The sequence below is a fragment of the Anomaloglossus baeobatrachus genome, chromosome 8 (assembly GCF_048569485.1).
Source record: "Anomaloglossus baeobatrachus isolate aAnoBae1 chromosome 8, aAnoBae1.hap1, whole genome shotgun sequence".
Lineage (NCBI taxonomy): Eukaryota > Metazoa > Chordata > Amphibia > Anura > Aromobatidae > Anomaloglossus > Anomaloglossus baeobatrachus.
Genome location: NC_134360.1, coordinates 87868952 through 87892480, shown reverse-complemented (window position 1 = coordinate 87892480; position 23529 = coordinate 87868952). Strand labels below are relative to the sequence as shown.

Here is a 23529-nt window from a genome sequence, read left to right as displayed (position 1 = left end):
ACAGATATAAACGTATCTCTAGTTCCTAGACACAGCTGAATTTGTATCCTGTGAAAAAAAAAGTCCACATTAACCTATGCCTAAATACAATGGTTTTGATAGCATGAAGGAAAAGATACAACAAAAATGCTAATCTTTTTTGGGATATCAGTATATGTGTATTATACCAACGATGCAACAATGGGGTTAATGTTCAATATTAAAAGACACCAGATAGCTAAATCATTGTGTAAAAACTAACCAATCCAAGAAACCAGAGTATAGAAGCAGGTACTCCTCTTAAGCATGGCCCTGACGTATTTCCCGTCCCTTATCAGGTTCATCAGGAGGTCAGGGAAAGTTGGGTGTGTGCCCAGGATATGTGACATATGGTTGCCTCTGTAGCTCTCCCATTTCCTGTTTCACCCTGCATGGTCCTACATTATGCAGAAATGGGTCACGTCCCTCATCATCTAGGGCTGCTTTCACACTGCATCTTTTTAACATGCGTCCTGAACGTTTTTTTGCTGCAAAAGCGGATCCTGCTTTTACAGCAAAAAATGCATGCAAACGCATGTGTTACTTTGCAGGATCCTGTCACTGGATGTTTAGGGGCGGGCATTGGAGTCATGTGATCGGGAGTGATGGGAACTAAACGTGCCAGACCGGGAGCCGGCATCTGACAGCTGCGAGGCTCGTAACCAAGGTAAACATCGGGTATACTTGCTTGGATACCCGATATTTACTTTGGTTACAAGCGTCTGCAGCTGCTAGGAGCCGGGCTCCCTGCATACGTTACCAACGTAAACATCGGGTAACTAAGATAAGTGGTTACCCGATATTTACCTTGGTTACGAGTGTCCGCAGCTCTCAGGTGGGAGAGAGAGACAGGAGAGGGAGGGGGAGAGACAGAGGGAGGAGAGAGATAGACTGATCACGGAGGCTGGCTTCTATGCATGCTCAGTAGAGCAAGCAGGATCCTGTCTATCAGCACGCCAGCGTTCACATGCGTTTGCGTGCTGTTTAGTCAGGATCCAGCAATTTGCAGAAGTTGGACGCAGAAGTTGAAAGATGTTAAAAAACTGCAAGTCGCTGGATCCTCACTATAACGCACGCAAACGCAGGTGAACGCATGTTAACGCGAGTCCATTGCAAATGCATTGAAATGAAAACGCATTTGCACTGGATCCGTTTCTGCGTTAAAAAAACGATCAGGACGTATGTTAAAAAGACGTAGTGTGAAAGCAGCCTAGGAGGCTCACGTGATGTCCTTGTGACGTGCATGTGATCACGTGATGTGCCCTCATGTTCTCCATGCATGGTCAGTGCTGTATGCATGTGCAAGTCGCATGATGAGTCATTTGACTGGCTAAACTGTCCGGGGTGTCAAATGACCGCTAATGCAGCAACACCCAAGGTCACCAAATACAACCACGTGATCCCCATCATGTCAGGCCCAATATATGGACAGCATAAAAAAGCAGAGTGTCACAACATATATACCCGGTGTCTAGGTCCGTATAGATACCTTCCCCAGTAAGGGCTACAATGTGAGATCAAATTGCCGAATCACACTGGCGCTATCATATACACAGACTAGACAGCAGGCCTAAGATAAAATAAGGAGTATAGATAGACAAAAGGGTAAAAGCTATAGTTTGATATGTATCTTATGGGGAGGATAAAGCCCCAATTTTAAAGACTCCTGGATTTAGAGGCACAATGATAATAGTGAAGAAAGCTTCGCTCTGCTCTGCTATATGTGAATAATAATATCTTTGGGTCAGAAATGCTGCAGCCAGTAATCCAAGTGATACATCGTTAGAGAAGAATATCTTTGCTTACATTATGCTGTTCTCAAATGAGGTAGCAAAAACCTTCTGACAGATTCCCTTTAAGTGTCTCCCTGAAAATAAGCCCTAGCAGGAATTTTCGATTTTCTGGGCGTAAGCCTAAACTATAAGACCTACCCCGAAAATAAGCCCTAGTTGTGGTTCAATAATGAAGTGTTCATACAGCTAAAAAATTACAAAATATGTCAGGACACTTCAATAAAGAAAGCAGACACCCCCAGAATCTGCGGTGAAACCCACACACCATACAAACACCCTGTGATACAGTACTGCTCCAGAGAACTGGCACATAGTGGAACGCAAGAACCTGCGATGGAACACATCAAGGACCTGCAGTGGAACACATTGATGTGTTCCACCGCAGATCCACCATGCATTCCACGACACTGTGTGTGTCAGCCGAAGGCAGGGATGGACCACTGTGGAGCACACAAGTACCTACACTGTGGATCACTTGAGGATCGCAGGAGGACCTGGGAGCGACGCAGATGTCCAGAGTCTAGTAAGTATGATTATCCTGGGGGGTGTCTGCCTTATTTTGGGAGTAAACTTACCCCCAACCCATGTTTTCCCAAAAATAAATCCTACCCTGAAAATAAGCCCAAGCGCATTTTTCGGGACAAATAATATAAGACAGTGTCTTATTTTTGGGGAAACACGGTAGTTGGAAATCAATCATTAGCCCTGCAAAAAGATCTCAGTGGAATGTGTGGCCATAACAATGAATTATTAGTGAGTTTTTAAACAATTAATATAAAAGAAAATGCAGATTTTCACATCTTCATGATTTTCTCCATGCTTCAGCCACCTTTCAAGTGTTTGGCAACCTCTGTTTGAAACCATACCAGACAGACAATTTGTAATCTTAATGTGTACCAAAAGCTTAAAAACACCAGCTTCTTCATGAAATTTAGCAGCCACATAATCCATAAGCTCCATCTGATGTTCACCTATGAGAAAAACAATGATTAATGAAAATATACCAGCTGTTGGTTAGCAATTTTAGTGTCTTATTGTCATCATATTGAACAAGGCTTAGCACTGCACATATTATGGTAAAGTTTGGTGCACAATATCTAGAACAATTAAGGGTCTAGGTTTTTTTGATTTTCTCTCTTTTTTGTTCTTTTAATCGCTCTAGCATTCTGCAGTGTATAAAAGTCAGTATGCCCTAGCTGTGTTTCCAAGGGCCTATTCAATAGGTTCATGAAAAACAGACACCACACACACACACACACACACACACACACAAAACTGATTCAACCCCAGATGCATGTGAAAGTGACCTTTAGGCTATGTGCGCACGTTTCGTTCGATTCCGCAGCATGTGCGTCTCAGAACGCAGCCGAAAAACCTGCGTTCTGAGAGGCATTGAAAAGCATCCAGAATGCACATTTTTGTCAGTGCGGTCCCACTCGGCTCTGCTGCATCCCCATAGACTTGCAGCAGAGCCGAGTGGGACCGCACTGTCAAAAAGAGCATGTGCTTTCACTCAGGTTACTCGCGGCCACTGCTGCAGTCCTCCACCTGAGAGCGGTGGCCGCGATTAACCTCAGTGACAGCACAGCTGATCGCGCAACTCACTTCAGTCGCTGCATGGAGCTGACAGGAGCGACGGTGTTCTACTGCCGCTCCTGTCACCTTCCGATGTAGCAGAGCTGAAAGCATCGTGGGACCTTGCATGGATTACGTCGGACCTGGAGGTGTTTTTGAGGGGTTAATAAAGTGGTCAAAGAGGGTGTTTTTTTGTCTTTCATTACAAATAAAGGATTTTTTGGGTGTATGTGTTTATTTTCTTTAGCTTACAGGTTAATCATGGAAGATATCTCGGGGAGACGCCTGCCATGATTAACCTAGGACTTAGTGGCAGCTATGGGCTGCTGCCATTAACTCCTTATTACCCTGTTTGCCACCACACCAGGGCAATTCGGGATGAGCCAGGTAGAGTCCCGGGACTGTTGCATCTAATGGATGCGGCAGTTCCGGGCGGCTGCTGGCTGATATTGTTAGGCTGGGGAGCTCCCCATAACATGGAGCTCCCCATCCTGAGAATACCAGCCTTCAGCCGTGTAGCTTTACCCTGGCTGGTATCCAAATTGGGGGGGACCGCACGTCATTTTTTTTTAAATTATTTATTTATTTTTTTTACTGCTCGATATAGACACGCCCACTGGCGGCTGTGATTGGTTGCAGTGAGACAGCTGTCACTCAGCGTGGGGGCATGTCTGACTGCAACCAATCATAGGCGCCAGTGGGAGGGGGAAGCAGGGAATACAAGCTGGATTAATGAGCAGCCGGCATTTTCAAAAATGGAGAAGCCGCCAAAGTGTGAACGCCGCGCAGCGCTGTGCCGGTGATCGAGGATCGGTGAGTATGAGAGTGGGGGTGAGAGGGAAAGACTGACATGGACAGAGAGAGAGAGACCGAAAGATCTGCGTTTGTTATGTCAAAAAAAACATGCGGATCGCAACAAAAAAGCAGTGCAAACACACTGCTTAGCATTTTGGTAGCGTTTTACAACAACTCATTGATTTTAATAGGTGTAGAACGCTGCCAAAACGCTCAAAAGAATTGACATGCTGCTTTTCTAGACACAGAGATTTTGTCAAATTTTTGACAATCAAAACGCTGCGTTTAAAAAAGCATCGTGCGCATGGATTTTGAATGATTCCCCCAGACTTTGCAGGGGAAACAGAATGAAAGCATTTTGACAATGTGACGCTGCAGCTCAAAACGCTGCGGAAATGCAAAAAAAAACAATGCAACGTGCGCACATAGCCTTCAAGCTCATTCAGATGATTGATGTTTGCATACAATTGCTATCCATGGCTTCACTGACAGCACTCATACCTGTAATAATCTATGGGGCCATTCAAATGTCAATGATTTTTTTTTTTTGCAAAACAAGTGGTCAGTGGAAAATCACAGATACATGTTTGATGTTGATCCAAGAGTCGGACCAAAATTAGCAAGGCAAGTCTACGGATCTGTGAAAATAATTGGACCACACTTGGACCACATCTGAATGCTGTCCAATTTTCACCGACAGTCAGAAATGAGAAGGTGGAGAAACTTTTTTTTTTCTCCATGTACGAGAAAAAGTTATGACAATTGATCCCAAAAAGTTGGTATTTTCCACAACTGTTTTTCCACGTAAAAGAAAAACAGACCATCATTTTTGAGTCTTTTTACAATTGCTTTTGTTTCTATATCAGCATTTTTAGAGTGAGTTTTTTACTACTCTAATAAAGTTTAAGGTAAAAGACATGAAACAAAAACAATATGTAGAGCATGCTGTATTAAACAAAAAAACTGTTCCAAAATATGTATCAAAAAGGAGAAAAAACTATGGGAATTCCAATGAAAAGAACTAATCACACTTAGTGAGACCACCCTAAAAACTGCCAGAAAAATGTAATGTACACTGGATATCAAAATTAGAGAACAACACACAATTTCCTAAATGTTAAGGTCATTGTGTCATCCTATGTGATTATATCATAACTAAAGATGAGCGATGTTCGAATCGAATCATTTGCCAATTTCAAATTCGAGTGATTTTGGGTGGTGTTCAAGGAACTCGAACGATTTGCTTCAAGTTCGGCAGTTCAAGTTACCATTTGATATACAGGTCTGCAAAAAAATTTTTTTTCGAGAGCTGTTTTGGTTATTCACGTAATCTTTATGTTTTTGAGTGCGCTGAATCCGAAAATGACCTCCGTTTTGTCATAGGACATCACGTTTTCTGACAATTTAAGTAACTATGTTAAATAAGACAATACCTCAAAATAAATTAAAATAGACTCATAAAATTAATTTTTTATTACAAATGTTTCATGAAAATCATGTTTTTAACTGCAATGAGCTCACTAACACACACTAAAATCGATTCTTCCCTGTGAGGCTTCTCTTGGTACATTTACGCTTGTGAGTAGCATCTGTAATGTCTCTCTGAAGCGCCCAACAGTAGTCTGCCATCATTGTAATGCTCCATCTTCCCTGGTATCTTCTTTCCATCTCTTTAATGTCTTGGTGAAATCGTTCACCTTGCTCTTCACTCACAGCTCCCAAATTTTCAGGAAAGTTGTCAAGGAGAGAATGGAGGAAATGCACTTTCAAACTCATCAGGCAACCTAAAGCTTGAAATGCTTTCAGCATTTGTCCGACAATTTGTTTGTAGTCAGGGTCTTTGTTATTGCCTAAAAATTTCTCTACGACCTCTTTAAATGCAATCCACCTTTCTTTTTGAGGATGCGTCATGGTATTGATAAACTCTTGATCAGCTATAAGCCTTCTAATGTTTGGTCCGACGAACACACGTTCCTTCAATTTTGCCTCCGAGAGGCCTGGAAACTTGGCGACCAAGTATTTGAAGCATTCTCCATCTTTTGGAAGTGATTTTACGAATTGCTACATCAATCACAATTTGATGTGGAGAAGTGGTAGAAGAACTTTATGGGGAGGAACCAAAGTTTCTCGGAGGACATTTTTTCCACCAATTGTGAGCACCCTCGGCTGCCAATTCTTTTTGGTCCAGTGATTTTGTCGGTCTCGACTGTTCCATAGACACAGAAAACAAGAGTATTTGGTATACCCAGCTTATTGCCCGAGCAGCATGCACAAGACTTTCAAATCCCAGCACACTTGCCAACCGTGGTCTTCATAATTAAGTTTACGAAGAACCAATTCCAAGTTCTCGTAGGTTTCCTTGAGGTCTACGGAATGACCTACAGGGATGGAAGCATAAAAACCGCAGTTGTGGAGTAAAACTGCTTTGAGACTTCTTTTTGAAGAATCTATAAAAAGAGGCCATTGCGCTGAATCATATTGGATTTTGAATTGACCCATTAAACCTTTGACATCGATGCAATAAACCAACTTATCTTCCTGGGCAAAGTAAGGAACTAACTCGTCTTCACGATGTCTGAACCATGAAAAAGACACTCCTGGGAATAATTAATTCTTCCTTTTAAGCCTTGAGCTGAGTAACTCAGCGGCATCTTTGGGAAGATTTAAGTCTCATACAAAATCATTCATCTCCTCCTGGGAAAACAATTTTGGTCTTGTATCATCTTCAAAGTCAGAACTTGATTCATCTGGTTCAGGTATGTTATGACTCCACCTTCATCGGACATAGTTATCTCTTCCAAGGTAGCAGGGGCCTTGGGTACTGGTATATCTGTGCCATGGGGGATGGGACGAATTGCTGAGTGAATATTGGGGTATGAAATGGAATGCTTCCATTTAGAACTATACCCTTTCACATCGCATGAACAAAAGTAACAATCATCACAATGGTTCTTTTGCTCTCACCATATCATAGGAATCCCATAACGTAAAGCTTTTTTCTTACCCTTGAACCAATTTCGGTGGTCCTCAACACACCGTTTTCACACTTTATGAGGCGCCCAAGCTGTAGCTTGATCTCCAAGCTTTAGTTCAAGATATGCGAAGTATACTTTTTTCACAAAGTCTGTAATATTCAGCTGTTGCTTCAACACTGTATATTCACCACAAATGTAACAGAAACTATCAGGCGAATTAATACACTTCCGCTGAGCCATAATGCTAAGTTTGGGAAACACGGTTGAATATGAAGAGCTAACACGAACTGAGATTAAAAAGTGTGAACAGACGAGAACAAAGATAAAACAATTGAAACAAGCCCGGGCATGTCAGAGCCTGCTCATTCAGCTTGCAAAATGTTGATGCTGGTTTCATTAGCTCACTCTGAAAGTTCTTTTCTTTGAAAGTTATATTTTTTTTGCATTATATATCTTCAATTCATTGATGTGAATTAATTAATAGTAATTTTGACTTTCAAAACCCTAAAAAAAAATTATGAAAAATTTACTAAATTTGAAGAGAATTTTGCATCTTGTGGCAAACCTGATGTCCAGGATTTTTTTCAATATTTTTTTCATTTTCAGCACACCAAAATACATGGAAATTAGATGAAAATAATCAAACAGCTTTTTAGTCGCAGACCTGTGTAACGGTTCGATCACCAAAAGCGTGGCTTTTCACAGTAAGGCTATGTGCGCACATTGCGTATCTGCATGCGTCCTGCATCCCCAGCACAATCCCTCTCTTTTTCCTACTCACCGATCACGGTTGCGGCGCTGCACGGCTGTCACAAAGCTCCGGCGGCTTTTCCTCTTTTGAAAATGGCTGCCGCTCATTATTCAATCTGGTTTCCCTGCTTTCCCCGCCCACCGGCACCCATGATTGGTTGCAGTCAGACATGCCCCCACGATGAGTGACAGCTGTCTCACTGCAACCAATCACAGCCGGCGTCGGGCGGGTCTATATCGTGCAGTAAAATAAATAAATAAAAAAAACTGTGGTTCCCCCCAATTTTGATACTAGCCAACATAAAGCCACACGGCTGGAGGCTGGTATTGCCAGGATGGGGAGTGCCACGTTATGGGGAGCCCCCCACCCTAACAATATCAGCCAGCAGCCGCCCGGAATTGCTGCATCTATTAGATGCAACAGTCCCGGGACTCTACCTGGCTCATCCCGAATTGCCCAGGTGCGGTGGCAATCGGGGTAATAAGGTTAGGTTAATCATTGCAGGCGTCTCCCTGAGATACCTTCCATGATTAACCTGTAAGTGAAAGTAAATAAACACACACAACGAAAATTCCTTTATTTGGAATAAAAGACAAAAAAAAACCCTCATTTACCTCTTTATTAATCCCCAAACAACAATCCAGGTCCGAAGTAATCCACATGACGTTTCAGCTCTGCTACATGAAGCTGATAGAGAGCGCCGTAGAACACGAGCGCTCTGTGTCAGTTCCACACAGCAACTGAAGTGAGCCGTGCTGTCACCGGAGACTTCGCTCAGGCAGTTCTGGATTCTCTACTGCAATACAGAGGTCAAGATTACCAAATCTGCCTATGCTTTTCATTACAGACAGTGGCTCAATGGGTTACAGCTGCCGCCTAAGGAGAATTAGTTCACGAGTTTGAGTCCTGGCCGTCCCGGTAAAGATTTTAATTTAATTTATTTAAAATTTTAAATTATAATTATTATTTATTTATAATTATAATTTAATTTAATTATGCACTGAGGGGAGGAGCCGGACATCAGCTGTGAGCCGTGGGACACACCTCTAAAATCGGAATAGTTAACGGAATGAGGCTGCTTTCTCTCTTTTTCTCTCTTTCTCTCTCTTTTTCTCTCCTCTCTCCTCTTCTCTCTCTTCTTTTTTCTCTCTTTTCTCTCTCAGACCTGGCGATGATCAGCTGATGCGGTCACCTGACGGAATCAGCTGACACTATAAGTCGAGCGGTGAGGCCAGCTTTTTACCGGCCGGCTAAACTATTAGCTGCTGTTGTCGGACAGGAGTCTGCACAGAAGTGTGTAGTTGGTTTTTTTTGCACTGATGCATCAGCTGATTTGTATAAACGGTTTTTATACAATCAGCTGCTGTGTCATGTGATTCATGCCCTTGAACCTGACACATCATCTCATCGCTTTGCCTTCCAGCAAACCGATCAGACGATACTGGACCCGGATTGGACGGCGCAGGACCCTTGACCCAGGATTACTGCGGAGGGGGGTTCTTTATTTCAATAAAGATGGAGTCACTAATTGTGCTGTGTTTTATTTCTACTAAAAATATTTTTCTGTGTGTTGTTTTTTTTATCTGTACTAGAAATTCATGGTAGCCATGTTTAATATTGGTGTGACACCATGAATTTCGGGCTTAGGGCCAGTTGATAATATACAGCTAGCCCTAACCCCATTATTACCCAGCGAGCCACCCGAACCAGGGCAGCTGGAAGAGTTGGATACAGCGCCAGAAGATGGCGCTTCTATGAAAGTGCCATTTTCTGGGGCGGCTGCAGACTGCAATTCGCAGCAGGGGTGCCCAGAAAGATTCCAATTCCCAGCTGCCTAGTTGTACCTGGCTGGACTCAAAAATTGGGCGAAGCCCACGTCATTTTTTTTTTTAATTATTTCATGAAATTCATGAAATAATTAAAAAAAAAAGAGCTTCCCTATATTTTTGGTTCCCAGCCGGGTACAAATAGGCAGCTGGGGGTTGGGGGCAGCCCGTAGCTGCCTGCTGTACCTGGCTTGCATACAAAACATGGCGAAGCCCACGTAAATTTTTTGGGGGGGGGGGCAAAAAACTTCTGCATACAGTCCTGGATGGAGTATGCTGAGCCTTGTAGTTCTGCAGCTGCTGTCTGTCTGTATGGAGGAGAGCAGACAGCAGCTGCAGAACTACAAGCCTCAGTATCCTCCATCCAGGACTGTATGCTGGAGAGAGAGGCAGGGGGAGCAGAACTGCAAGGCTCAGCATACTTTATCCACTAGTGTATGCAGGAGAGCAGACAGCAGCTGCAGAGCTACAAGGTTCAGCATGCTGCATCCAGGACTGTATGCTGGAGGGAGAGACAGGGGGAGCAGAACGACAAGGCTCAGCATGCTCCATTCACTAGTGTATGCAGGAGAGCAGCAGCAGCTGCAGAACTACAAGGCTCAGCATACTCCATCCAGGACTGTATGCAGGAGTTTTTTGCCCATCAAAAAATGACATGGGCTTTGCCATATTTTTGTATGCTAGCCAGGTACAGCAGGCAGGTACGGCTGCCCCCAACACCCAGCTGCCTATTTGTACCCAGCTGGGAAATATAAATATAGGGATGCTCTTTTTTTAATTATTTCATGAATTTCATGAAATTAAAAAAAAAAGGCCTTGGGCTTCGCCCATTTTTGTGTCCAGCCAGGTAGAACTAGGCAGCTGGGGATTAGAATACGCAGTATAGATTGGCCCAAGGTTTCTGGGCCCCTCTGCTGCGAATTGCAGTCCGCAGCCACCCCAGAAAATGGCGCTTTCATAGAAGCACCATCATCTGGCGCTGTATCCAACTCTTCCAGCTGCCCTGGTGGCATGTGGCTCGCTGGGTAATAATGGGTTAATACTAGATTAGTTTTACTAGCTAGTATTAAGCCAGAGATTCTTAAAGTCAGGCAAGTGTGACCCGGCCATTAAGAATCTCCAATAAAGGGTTAAAAAAAGCCACCACACAGAGAAAAAATACTTTAATAGAAATAAATACACAGACACACTGAGAGACTCCATGTTTATTACTCCCTCTCACCCCTCCATGATCCTGGTCTTCTGTCATCTTTCTCCTTCAACCCATGCAGCTCTGCTACATCAGACAACACTGCATAGGAGGAAGACGCTGCTGCTCCCGTGCAGTCTAATCACTCAGTGAGTGAGCAGAGGCTGCAGGTTGTAAGCGGTGACGTCACCGCTGCCACCATTGCAATAGCAACCTGACAGGCGGGTTACTATAGCAACGGTGATCTCCGATCACCTGATTCCCGGCGCCGCATCTCACCGGTACACGGAAATGCTCAAATGAGCACCGTGTACCGGAGAGATGCACTGACAGGACCTAGCATGACGTCTAGCCATGTGACCAGTCTGTTGCCAATGAGATAATACACACGTGACTGGTCACATGCTATGACGACGTCACAGAAGGTCCTATCATCAGTGCTGGTTACCGGGAGGACGCAGCGATGATCGAAAGGAGAAGCGGCGGGAGACAGAGTGCAGGACGCGTCGCGGGGACCTGTAAGTATAATGGCAATGTTTACTAACTGTATGTGTACATGTATAATGTGTTTCCATGTGTTTGTGTTTGCCTGCCATTGTTTTCAATGGGGTTCGAAGGTGTTCGTCGAACGTTCGCTGAACTAAGCCACCATTCGACGAACCGAACCGAACACTAGGGAGGTGGTACAACACTAATCATAACATGAGTAAACTAGCAGTATTTTAAGCTTATTTCATAAATTTATTTTTTTCAAAAGCACATAATAAAAATGTAAATGAGATAAATGTGAAAAAGCACATCAAAATTAGAGAACACTTTCAGATACCTGCAAGTTATTGGTCTTACTCTGGCACCTGGTGCTAATTTCCTTAATTATCTGTCAAACCCTATGTAACTGGCTGCTTAACTTTCCAGTTTGCACTGACTTTGTAAAAATAATGTGCTGTTCCAAAGTGACTAAAACCCTCCGGCAGCAGGTTGTCCAGATGAAGGCCAAAGGGGTGACCCTATTAGCCATAGCAAGAGAAGCTGGTTGTTCAAAGAGTGTGATTTTAAGAATATTGCATCTTTCCAATATAAACTCTTTCATGTCCCTCAAGAAAGATCGTCACCTTTGCAAGAGAGGGCAGCATAATATGGAGAATCTCCATGGGTAATCGTTTCAACACTGTAGCTGGAATTGCTCACCAGTTCAGCACTAAACAGGGTAAGGATCTGTCTTCTCATACAGTGTCACAACATTTAAGCATTTGGACTGAAAAGCCCAATCTGCAGTGACCAAACCTCCCATTAGCAGAAAGAATCAAAAGGCTAGAATCACCTTTGGTGAGGAGCATGTTGTGTGGACAGAGAATTGGTCCACAGTTCATTTTAGTGATGAAAGCAAGTTTAATTTATTTGGGTCTGATGGGAAACATTATGTTCATCGACAAACGGGGGAAAGACTGAACCCAAAGTGTGTTAAGAAGTCAGTGAAAGGTGGTGCAGGAAGTGTCATGGTTTGAGGAATGTTTTCTGCAGCAGGAGTTGGACCTCTCATACAGCTACATGGCAGAGTGAACGTGTGTATCAGGACCCTCCTCAACAACACGAGGTTCCTTACTTGTGTTCATCACTCAATCAGCCAGCAATTTTTATGCAGGACAATGCCCCTGTCACTCAGCAAAATGGGTAAATCAGTTCCTTGAAAAAGAAATCATTGAAACAATGAAATGACCGCAGCCCAGAGTCCTGATCTAAACCCAATAGAAAACCTCTGGAAGATCCTTGGTGACAAAGTTATGGCCAAGAAACCCACAGCAGTCAAAGAACTGTGGAACAGACTGGAAAAAAGAGTGGACCAAAATCCCACCAGAGTAGTATGAGAGACCAGTGATGTCCTGTGGCCGCAGGTGTGCCGAAGTCATTCAAAGCAAAGGCCTGTACACGTCCTATTGATTGGTGACTGTTGTTACCTTCAGAAAATTTAGTTATAATCTTTCTCTGTCCTACAGTCATTGCTGTTTTGTAATTATGATCATCACATTTTGGGCAAAATAAAGCTTTTAGGTTGATAAACTTTGGATCTTTTGTAAAACACTGTTCTAGTGGCATGGTGCTGCACCCCTTACAAAAAACCTTCAAATGTTCATCAATGTAGATGACATTATTGCTGAGAAAAGCAAGTGATCATACATTGTGCTCTAATTTTGATCTCCAGTGAATATGATGTGTGTGAATCCTTTCTAAAGGTATGTGAACACTTTCAATATTTGCAAAAGAAAAATATAATGCAATTACTGGAGTGTTGCCGCTAAAAAATGCTGGATAAAATAAACCAGTTTTTGATGTGTTCTTTCCCCCTTTCATTTAACTCTTTAATGACGAGCTATGCACATCATGAGTAATTTCCCTGCCTTTGATGTGGGCTCGCACGCCGAGCCCGCGTCTTTCCCTGCAAATGAAGGCTGAATCATTCAGCCTTCATCTGTCACTAAAGCACACGGCTGTTATCCTGTTAAATGCAGTTGTCAGTCTTTGATAGTATTTAACATCCGCTGACAGGTGGACGCTCTGTTCTGAACCCTCATCAATATGCCCGATGCGATCATGGGATGTCAATGTGTTGTACGGATGACAATACAAACGAAAAATCATCTATTTTTCAGGATGAAAATTGGACAATATTTTATATGGTCTTATACTATATTTTATTTATATATATATATATATATATATATATATATATATATATATATATATATTTATTAGGTATGGTGCAAACTCATGCATTGCTTATCAACAGGGAAAATTGTGTCTTATCACTTACTTGTATAAGCTCGGGCATATAACACATTGTCGAGCATTGCATCATGGTCCACTCCAAATCGATCAGCTATATCTCGAAGACGATCTGGGCGGCTAAAGACATTATTAAGGAATGATTGTTTCTAGAAAATGTTAATTTTATAATACCATATGAAATAGTAGGATAAGAAGAATATATTATGACAACTGTTTGAATACTATAATGCTTACACATTCTGTAGCATGCAATCATACCAATACAAAAATTAATTTAGCATTGTGAATTTGCATATGAAGATGCCAACAATATGTTTGTTTTTTCTTAGACTGGTATGGGGATTTCCCTATCCAGATTTCCCTGAATCAGAACATCTGTGCTACCTTCTTAAAGTAGTCTCCTGGTCCACTTACAGGATAAATTCTACGTAAGACCCCGTCATACGTCCATGTCTCCATTACGTGTGATGCCCGTTTTCACACGTACTAGAGACACATTCAAAGGCATTCTCATTATGTTGATCATGTGTTGATCTTCACATGTCCAGGTGATCCAGTCGGAGACATGTTAGTTTTTCCCGGCAACACAGTTAAAATATGAACAGCACACAGATTGCATCCATGTGACATGTACCGTAAATAAACGCATGACACTGAAATAAATATTTTTTATGTGTTAAAGGTATGCAAAGATAAATAGACAGAAGGAAAAAGATAGATAAATAGGAAGATAGATTAAATAGGTAGATAGGTAGCTTGTCCAGCTATTTAGCCAAATTAAATGAAAACATTGGCGTGGGGACCCCCTATTTTTGATAACAAACACAAGTAGAGCAGACAGCTACGGGCTGCAACCCTTAGCTGTCAGCTGTACCTTGGCTGGTTATCAAAAATAGAGGGAACACCAAGCTGTTTTTTAAATTATTTACTTAATTTTTAGAAAACAGAGTGGGGTCCATCCTATTTTTGATAACCATCCAAGGTAAAACAGACAGCTGGGAGCTGGTATTATCAGGGTGGGAAGGCCTATGGTTATTGGGCCCTTACCAGCCTAAAAATAGAAGCCCGTAGCCACCCCAGAAGTGGTGCATTACATTAGATGCACCAATTCTAGCACTTTGCTACCATACCAGGGAAATCGGAGACAGGCAATCAGGGTAGTACTTTTGGGATTGATGCCAACTGTGTAATGACAGCTAGCATCAAGACCTGGCATTAACAATGGAGAGGTGTCTATCAGGCACCCCCATTATTAACCCAGTAGATGTAAAGAGAAAAAAAACACAAAAACATATTTTATTTTAAGCTTCTCCCCCAAATCTAGCCCTCATTCACCAATTTCTTAAAAAAAATAATTTAATGGATGCTCCACTTCTGGAGCATCTTCTGGCTGCTATTTTAAGACTGGGAAGGGCCAAATAACCATTGGCCTTCCCAGCCTGATAATATCGGCCCCCAGCTGTCTGCTTTACCCTTTATAAAAAAATAAATAATTTAAAAACGGAGTGGGATCCAATCTGTTTTTGATAACCCGCCAAGGTTCAGCAGAGAGCTGTGGGTTGCAGAAAGCAGCTGTCTGCTTTGCCTGCGCTGGTTATCAAAAATATGGGAAGCACCATGTTTTTTTGTTTTTTTTTTATCATGTATTTATTTATTTGACTAAATAGCTGTACATACTATGCAGCTAAGTATCTAATATCTATCTATAATCCATCTATCCATCTCTATCTATCTTTGCACATCTTTAACACATAAAAAAAAAAACATTCATTTCAGTGCCATGCGTTTATTTTCCAGTAGGGGTCACAAACACACAACACACGAGTACATACGGATGGTTACATGGATGGACAAAACGGACTGTGCAATGTGCATTTTTTTCAACAGACATGTGAAGGGAGCCCAAAGCTGTGTTCCCAGATTCAACTTTTAGTAGGTTTTTGATGCTGCATATTTTCTCTGTGTCAAACGTAGTGTTTGGCTGGAATCACACTTGCGAGTGTAAAATCGGTCCGATTCTCATGCCAGAAAGTAGGACGATTTCTTCTCACTTTTCATCAGTGTGCTGTCAGTGTGCAATCAGTTTTTACCCTCAGCAGCTGCTACTCATGTACTGTTATGTACAGGAGCATTTACAGTGTTCTCTGCTACATGATAGAAATCTATTGAGAAAAACGGATGTCACTAGGATGGTCCGTGTGCCGTCCGTGTGACATCAGTTTTTTTTCACGCACCCATAGACTTGCATTGAAGAGACTCGCGTGAGAAACTCACTAAAACGCAGCATGCTGCGATTTTTTTCTCAGTCTGATTTGGACTGAGAAAAAAAATAGCAGATCTGAGCTGCCTCATTGATTAACATTGGCCCGAGTGCAATGCGAGATTTTCTCGCATTGCACTCATGCGAGTTAATCGCAAGTGTGACTCCAGCCTTTTGCAGTTTGAGCAGGAGATTTCTGTAAATTCCATCCACTCTGCTAGAATGTAAAAAATGCAAGTAACCTATATTTATATAATAGGTGTAGAAATGCTAAAGAAATTCCGCTACATCAAAAGCTCACCTTGCGAATGTAGCCTTAGGGCATGTGAGCACGTTGCGTAATTACATGCATTTACGCTGCATATTGCACTGCAGCGTAGATGCATGCGTCCTCCATCCCCAGCACAATCTGTGTAGATTGTGCATGATAAGTGCTCACGTTGCTTTTTTGAACGCTGCAATTTGGATGCTAAAATTTTGACCCAAATCCGTGCGTTCATAAAAGCAGCATGTCAATTATTTGAATTCAGATCCCTTTCTGTCTATGGTGGGGGCAGCAGCCATAGCGCATGAAATCGGCTTTTTTTTCTACAGGAAAAATGCATCCATTATGCAGTTTTTCTGCAGCGATTTGAAGCGCACATGTGCTGTCAAATCGCTGCAGAATATTCAGTAGGTACGTGCAAACAAGGCCTAAGTGTTTAAAAAACAAAAGTTAGAAAAAAAAATACAATTATCCAGAATAAAAAGTAACTCACATACACACAGGAGGCACAGTATATGATTCTACAACAATATTTTCAGTCCACTAGTCTACACGAGGTTCTAGAGGCAGGAGGCTTCGGAGCTGCTGCTAATAGTTGCCCAACCCTACTACTAATCCAAAAACTTTGAGATAAAACTAAAAAACTACAAGACATTCAGGGAATTTCCCAATATACCTTTCTATGGAAAACTCCATGGTTACCTAACTTGCATCGTTTAGAGGGGTTTGGGAGCTGGGCTTTGAGGGGGATAAATAGATTCAAACATATTGTGGAGGGGGGCCAACTCAGAGGCTTCCCTCAGTTGCAAACGGAGTTTGGGATCCAGAATTCGGAGTTTTATAAGTACTTGCAACTGAGGCAGAAACCTCTATTACGGGTAGAACATTGGAGTAGAACAAAGTCATGCAACGCATAGCAACCTCTAGAGGCTCAGCGGGAGTGATCTCTCGTTTATATTGGGATCTATTATATCTGGTGCACCGGAGTTGTCCAGTAAACGCAAAGGAAAAATGGGAACGAGCTATTGGACCTGTCCGATTTGGACTGAGAAAAAAATAGCAGATGGGAGCTGCATCATTGATTAACATTGGTCTGACTGTAATGATTTTCTCACATTGCACTTGTGCGAGTTAATCACAAGTGTGACTCCAGCCTTATGCAGTTTTTTCTGTCTGAGAACCCAGTCCCGCCCTTTAGCCATGTTTATTCAATGTCCTATATAGCCAGGTCCCTTGCTTCCCATACACAAGCAGGTTTCAACCGCACATAGAGGTAACATTTGGTTAGGTACCCATGCACACAAGCAGGTTTTAACCGCATATAGAGGTAACATTTGGTTAGGTACCCATGCACACAAGCAGGTTTTAACCGCATATAGAGGTAACATTTGGTTAGGTACCCATGCACACAAGCAGGTTTTAACCGCATATAGAGGTAACATTTGGTTAGGGACCCCATAAATAAGAGATTACCGTGAAGCTGGTTATGGGGCAGTAATGAATTGATCAATACATTAGCTAAAAAATATCTTTTTTTTTTTTCTTTTTTCAAATAATCCTCAGCAGTTATGCAATGTCACATTTCAATTTTTTTCCATTTTTCATATGGCTAATTGTATATTTCATTCCTTATGTATTATAAAGCAGTTTTGCTTGTTCATATTTCTCTGAATTTGGTGTGCAGCTTTCACTTCATATAGATTAAGGCCCAGTTAGACTTGTCCTTAAGGGGTTAGATTGACTAAAATAATACTTTAGGCAAGCAGACCATCTGGCATGCTTATTAGTATAACATACTGTATGCATCACTGAATTACCACTCCAGCTTTATATTTTTCATTTCCTCAGCGGTTAGCTATGAGTAATAATTGTTCCTTGTGTGTAGTAAAATACTTCCCAGTCGCCGACTTTTGCCGTTCCATCGCCAATCCAATCCTCTTCTGCACCATGTGACTGCAGTTATAACCAGCAGGATCACACCAGTGTTTGCTGTGCAGATTGGAAGCCAATTCTCAAAGTTAGGCTGGAATCACACTTGTGCGTGTAAAATCGGACCGAGTCTCATGCTAGAAAGTAGCATGAGCTCTGTTCAAGTCGTGATCAGTGTGCAATGCAACAGCAATGCGATTGTGTGATTTTTCAATTGATTGTAGTCCGTGTGCAATCAGTGTTTGATGCATATGTTATCGTTTTTATTCTCAGCAGCTATGTCATCTGCCATTCAGCTTTGCTACATGGCCGCTGACAGCAGACACAGGCAGAGCCACACGATCAGAATTAAGTCGGATGAACTTCACCTGACTTCATTGTCATCCCGCAGCTCTGTCTGTGTGTCGTGGCCTGATTTTCGGTCACTGGTGAAGGTCTCACCGGTGACCGCAAATCCCCTGAGTGATTGAAGTGATCTCCGCTATCAGCGGTGCCGTAACTGAGGTTACCCGCAGCCACAGCTGAAGTCCTCCAGCTGAGATCTATGGCCGCGGGTAACCTGAGTGACGGCACCGCTGATAGCGCAACTCACTTCAGTCGCTTCGGGGAGCTCACAGAGAGTGGTCATGGTCTGTGACCGCTCTCTGTCAGCTTCTGATGTAGCAGAGCTGAAAGCGTTGTGGGACCTCTGTGGATTACGTCGGACCCGGAAGGGTATTTGGGGACTTGAATAAAGTGGTGAAAGATGGTGGGTTTTTTTGTCATTTATTTCAAATAAAGGATTTTTGGTTGCATGTCTTTATTTTCTTTAACTTACAGGTTAATCATGGAAGGTATCTCGGGGAGACGCCTGCCATGATTAATTTAGGACTTAGTGGCAGCTATGGGCTGCTGCCATTAACTCCTTATTACCCCGACTGCCACCGCACCAGGGCAATTCGGGATGAGCCGGGTACAGTCCCGGGACTGTCGCATCTAATGGATGCGGCAATTCCGGGCGGCTGCTGGCTGATATTTTTAGGGTGGGGGGCTCCCCATAACGTGGCGCTCCCCATCCTGACAATACCAGCCTCCAAGCTGTATGGCTTTACCCTGGCTGGTATGAAAATTGGGGGGAACCGCAAGCTGTTTTTTTTTAATTATTTAATTTACTGCATGATATAGACCCGCCCACTGGCGGCTGTGATTGGTTGCAGTGAGACAGCTGTCACTCAACGTGGGGGCGTGTGTAACTGCAACCAATCATAGGCGCCGGTGGGCGGGGAAAGCAGTGAATACTAGATGGAATAATGAGCGGCCGGATTTTTCAAAAGAGGAAAAGCCGCCGGAGCTTTGTGACAGCCGTGCAGCGCCGGTGCTCGGGGATCGGTGAGTATGAGAGAAGGGGGGAGAGGAATAGACAGACAGAGACAGATAGAGACCGACGACAGGGAGACAGAGAGACCGACAGAGAGAGAGACAGACCGACTGACAGAGATAGAAATTGACCGATATCGACAGACCTCACTCATTTCCAGTGTTTTCTGCAACATGCGATAAATGTATTTAGAAAACGCATGTCCCTAGGATGGTGTGTGTGCCGTCCGTGTGACATCCGTTTTTTTCCACACACCCATAGTTTCCTTGGGGAGACACGCGCGATAAACTCACCAAAACGCAGCATGCTGCGATTTTTTTCTCAGTCCGATCTGGATTGAGAAAAAAATAGCAGATGGGAGCTGCCTCATTGATTAACATTGATCTGAGTGCAATGCGAGATTTTCTCGCATTGCACTCGTGCGAGTTAATCGCAAGTGTGAAGCCGGCCTAAGTCTTTGAGTCTCAGAACACGGCTCTTATAGACCTACAGCATATTTTTGGTCTGAGCGCTGTTTGTGAAAAAAACTAACAATAGTAGGACCAATGTTGTTCAATGAGGCACTGCAGAGAGGAGATTTTTTTCATGGACCGAAAAAGATTTGTACAGCCTAAACATTATACATACAGTAGCTCTTCCTTGGATTGTACTTCCATAGGCACAGCTATTATGTCATGTATCATTTTCATGTAAACCTGGAAAGAAGTGCATTTACAACCAATCATATGATAGGAATTTATTTTAAATTCCTACACAAAAAAATATTCTCTCAAAATGTGTAAGTCAAGCAACCTTTCAGATTCCAAATTTATTTTACTACATCAAGTTTGAAAATGAAAGAGGAGATACAAGTGCCTGTTTTAAAGCACTGCACCAGTAGTTTCTTTAGCACTGGAGTGTCGCTTTAAATCTAAGCCCCATCATATACTCACCTTCCAGTGGCTTTACCTTATTTTGAGCCGCTCCGGTCCCACAGAGCCATCTTGTGACAGTAACTTCTGACTGATCAGAAATCAGAAGTTACATCAAAAGCTCCTAATACAAGTCTATGAGAGCCACAACGAGGCCAGGTCAAGGCTTTCATAGACTCCGACACGCTCCATGACACACTGGAGATCACAGACAGGTCACAAATCACAGGAGACCAATTGAAGCGGCGGCAACAGAAGAGAAAACTGCCAGAAGGTGAGTATAAGACACGGGGGCAGGGGGCTTAGATTTTAAAGCACCGCTTTAATGCATATTCACAATGAATAATTTTATTATATATAAATATTAAAACATGCAAAAAATGCTAAAAGGAGTAATAAAATTGATAAATAGCTGAAAAGGATTCAATGTGTTTTCAGTGTCCACAAATATGACCTTCCCTCCAGAGTATCCATTGTGTCCAGAAAGCTGCGCAGTCACTAGGACAATCAAGATAGGACATTAGTATATGACTATAGGGATGGCGTTATATCAAAGGCTCTATTTCACATAATATTTGGCCTATACATTTGATGCATTTATTTATATTTTCTACAAAAAATATATACAATTTACATAGGTTACCAAGTTTTTGTCAATATACTTTTTATTTTTTTTTTAACCAATTTGCACAGCCTACTACGTTATTTGACTACGCAACAAAAAAAAGATACTTGCGTGTCTTAATGCCTTCCTGATAGAGCAAATGTTTACTTGCGATTGCTTCTACAATATAATAATTTACTTTAGCATTTCAATATATTGTAAATTTACTGATCTACTATTAAGCCTACTCACATACTAGGCTTTTTAAGAGGACAAACATGGTGATGACGGGGGTGTTCAGTAGGCCACTGGCTACCATAGCTCAATGGTCCAAGATTGCACAGCATGTGTGGCTGAGCGATGAACAAAGTATTTGTAACCCATCGGATAAGAATTCTCAATGTGTAACCATTGTTTTAATTTTTATTTAATAAATCAATAGTACGCATGAAAAAAATAAATGTTGTAATATAGCTATATCAGACAAATTTGATTTTACTGATAATTCATTCTCAAAATTCTCAATTTCCGTGTAAATCTGTCTTCAGTGAATACAGATTATTATATTCCTGAGGAGATGACAGTTGCTACTGACAAGATTCTATTATAGAAGGGAGGGGAGGAGAAGCCACAGGCAGAAGTCTGTCTCCCTCTTCCATCCTGCATAGACTCTTATAAAAAACAACTGCTATCTCCTATCACGGTAATATAAAACTCCAGGAGAAAGAAACTAATTTGTCTCATACAATATATTACAAAATTGCTTATTTTCATGTGCATTATGATAGAAAAATTTAAACAAAGGTTACAATTTAAGGATTTTTTTATCTGATCAAGTGCAAATACTTTGTCCATTTCTTTATTAAATAACAATTAAAATGATGATCACTCTTTAACTGCCTCTGTCTGCAAATAACTAGAGGTCAAAGAAGATTAATCAAAATTGTTAAAGTGCCTGCTGTATAACACAGAAAGCATTTGTAGTATATAGAGGAGGCGCAGCTTCTGAGCTTGAACCATACATCAACACCCGACATGTGATATACTCATATATGCAAATGTTAGGGTGAACTTCTAGAAATGTTCATGAGTTGCCCGCTGCTGACCTAATTAAAGTAAATCAAATACATGCAAGAATTCAACACCATACACACACAGTCAGATGTGAAATCTTCCCTCGATCAAAGTAATGGCCCCCGAGAGTTATTAGTCATGCGGCATCTTATATAGGCTAGGGGCGTAGGCATGTTTAGATATGCCCATTGTGGGACAGTCCATGGGTTAACCAATGGGCGGATCTGTGATGCTGATGGGTGGGTCTATGACATCATTGGGGTGGATCTGCAGTGATGCTGATGGGCGGATCTATGACATCATCGAGGCGTATCTGCGGTGATGCTGATGGGCGGGTCTATGACATCATCGGGTGGATCTGCAGTGATGCTGATGGGCGGATCTATGACGTCATCGGCCGGATCTGCGGTGATGCTGATGGACGGGTCTATGATGTCATTGGGGCAGATCCATCTTGGATATATCTGAACACTGGTTATGTAAGGCGAATTGATTTCATTGGACATACTTCCCACAATCCCCTATGTCAAGTGGTTAATTAAGTATTTGATGGAAAGGCCCTCTTCAACATAAATAGCCTCTTCAGGGAGGAAAACGACGAACTCTAGCACCATCTACTGGATGTAGCAATCCTAAAAGTAAATATTGGCCCTTTAACAAACCTTGCCACATGGCGTGATAATAAGCCGAACCAGAAACTCCATTTGCAAACATGTATTTTGAGGCGTTTGTCCCTGATTAGTGCAAAGCAGGAGATCTGATTAGGCTGGGTGAAAGGTCTCTGACATTGAGTTTAAAGGGGAATCTTTTTCTATGTGGAGAGTGCCAAGCCGGCATTAGGAGACTTCCGATAAAATGCTTCTCTGGGAATTTCTTTTTTAAAAATGATATTTGCATATTGCATAGACTATAAGTCTCCTTACACAGTCTTGGCACTCTCCACAAGCAGAAATGTCCCCTACTCCCTTAGAACAAGAACACATATACATACAGTTAAGGCCAGAAATATTTGGACAGTGACCGAATCTTCGTGATTTGTGCTCTTCATGCCACTATTTTTTATTTAAAAAGTACGCCATTCCCTGCCGCCATCGTCGGCCCCGTGATGTGATCACGGCAAGCTGATGCATTGTCATGAAAATCAGGGGTCATATGATGCCCCTGTTACTGCCATGATGTAGTTCCTGTGAACACCAGCTGAGCACCATTATTCACAGGAGATCAGCATTTCTGTTGTACAGAACAATGCTGAGTCACTGCTTTGTACAGTAGAAGCGATCGGATTGTGTTAGCTTCAAGTCTAAAGGGACTAGTAAAAACAATAAACAGTGTAAAAAAAAAGTCTGAAAAATATGAAAAAATAAAAAAAAAAAAAAAAAACACAAAAGTTCAACTCACCCCGCTTTTTCCCAAATGAAAATAA

At 42.2% G+C, this 23529-nt stretch overlaps 1 protein-coding gene across 1 annotated transcript in view; it reads right to left on the bottom strand.

Moving 5' to 3' along the window:
- Positions 1-23529, bottom strand: part of DMC1 (DNA meiotic recombinase 1) — a 179680-nt gene that overhangs the window by 49198 nt on the left and 106953 nt on the right. Inside the window, exons 8-10 of the mRNA XM_075320887.1 lie at positions 20854-20926; positions 13732-13823; positions 2709-2782 (exon numbers count right to left, since the gene is read on the bottom strand). Of these exons, the coding sequence (XP_075177002.1) occupies positions 2709-2782; positions 13732-13823; positions 20854-20926 (239 nt within the window). The remainder of the gene's footprint in view (positions 1-2708; positions 2783-13731; positions 13824-20853; positions 20927-23529) is intronic.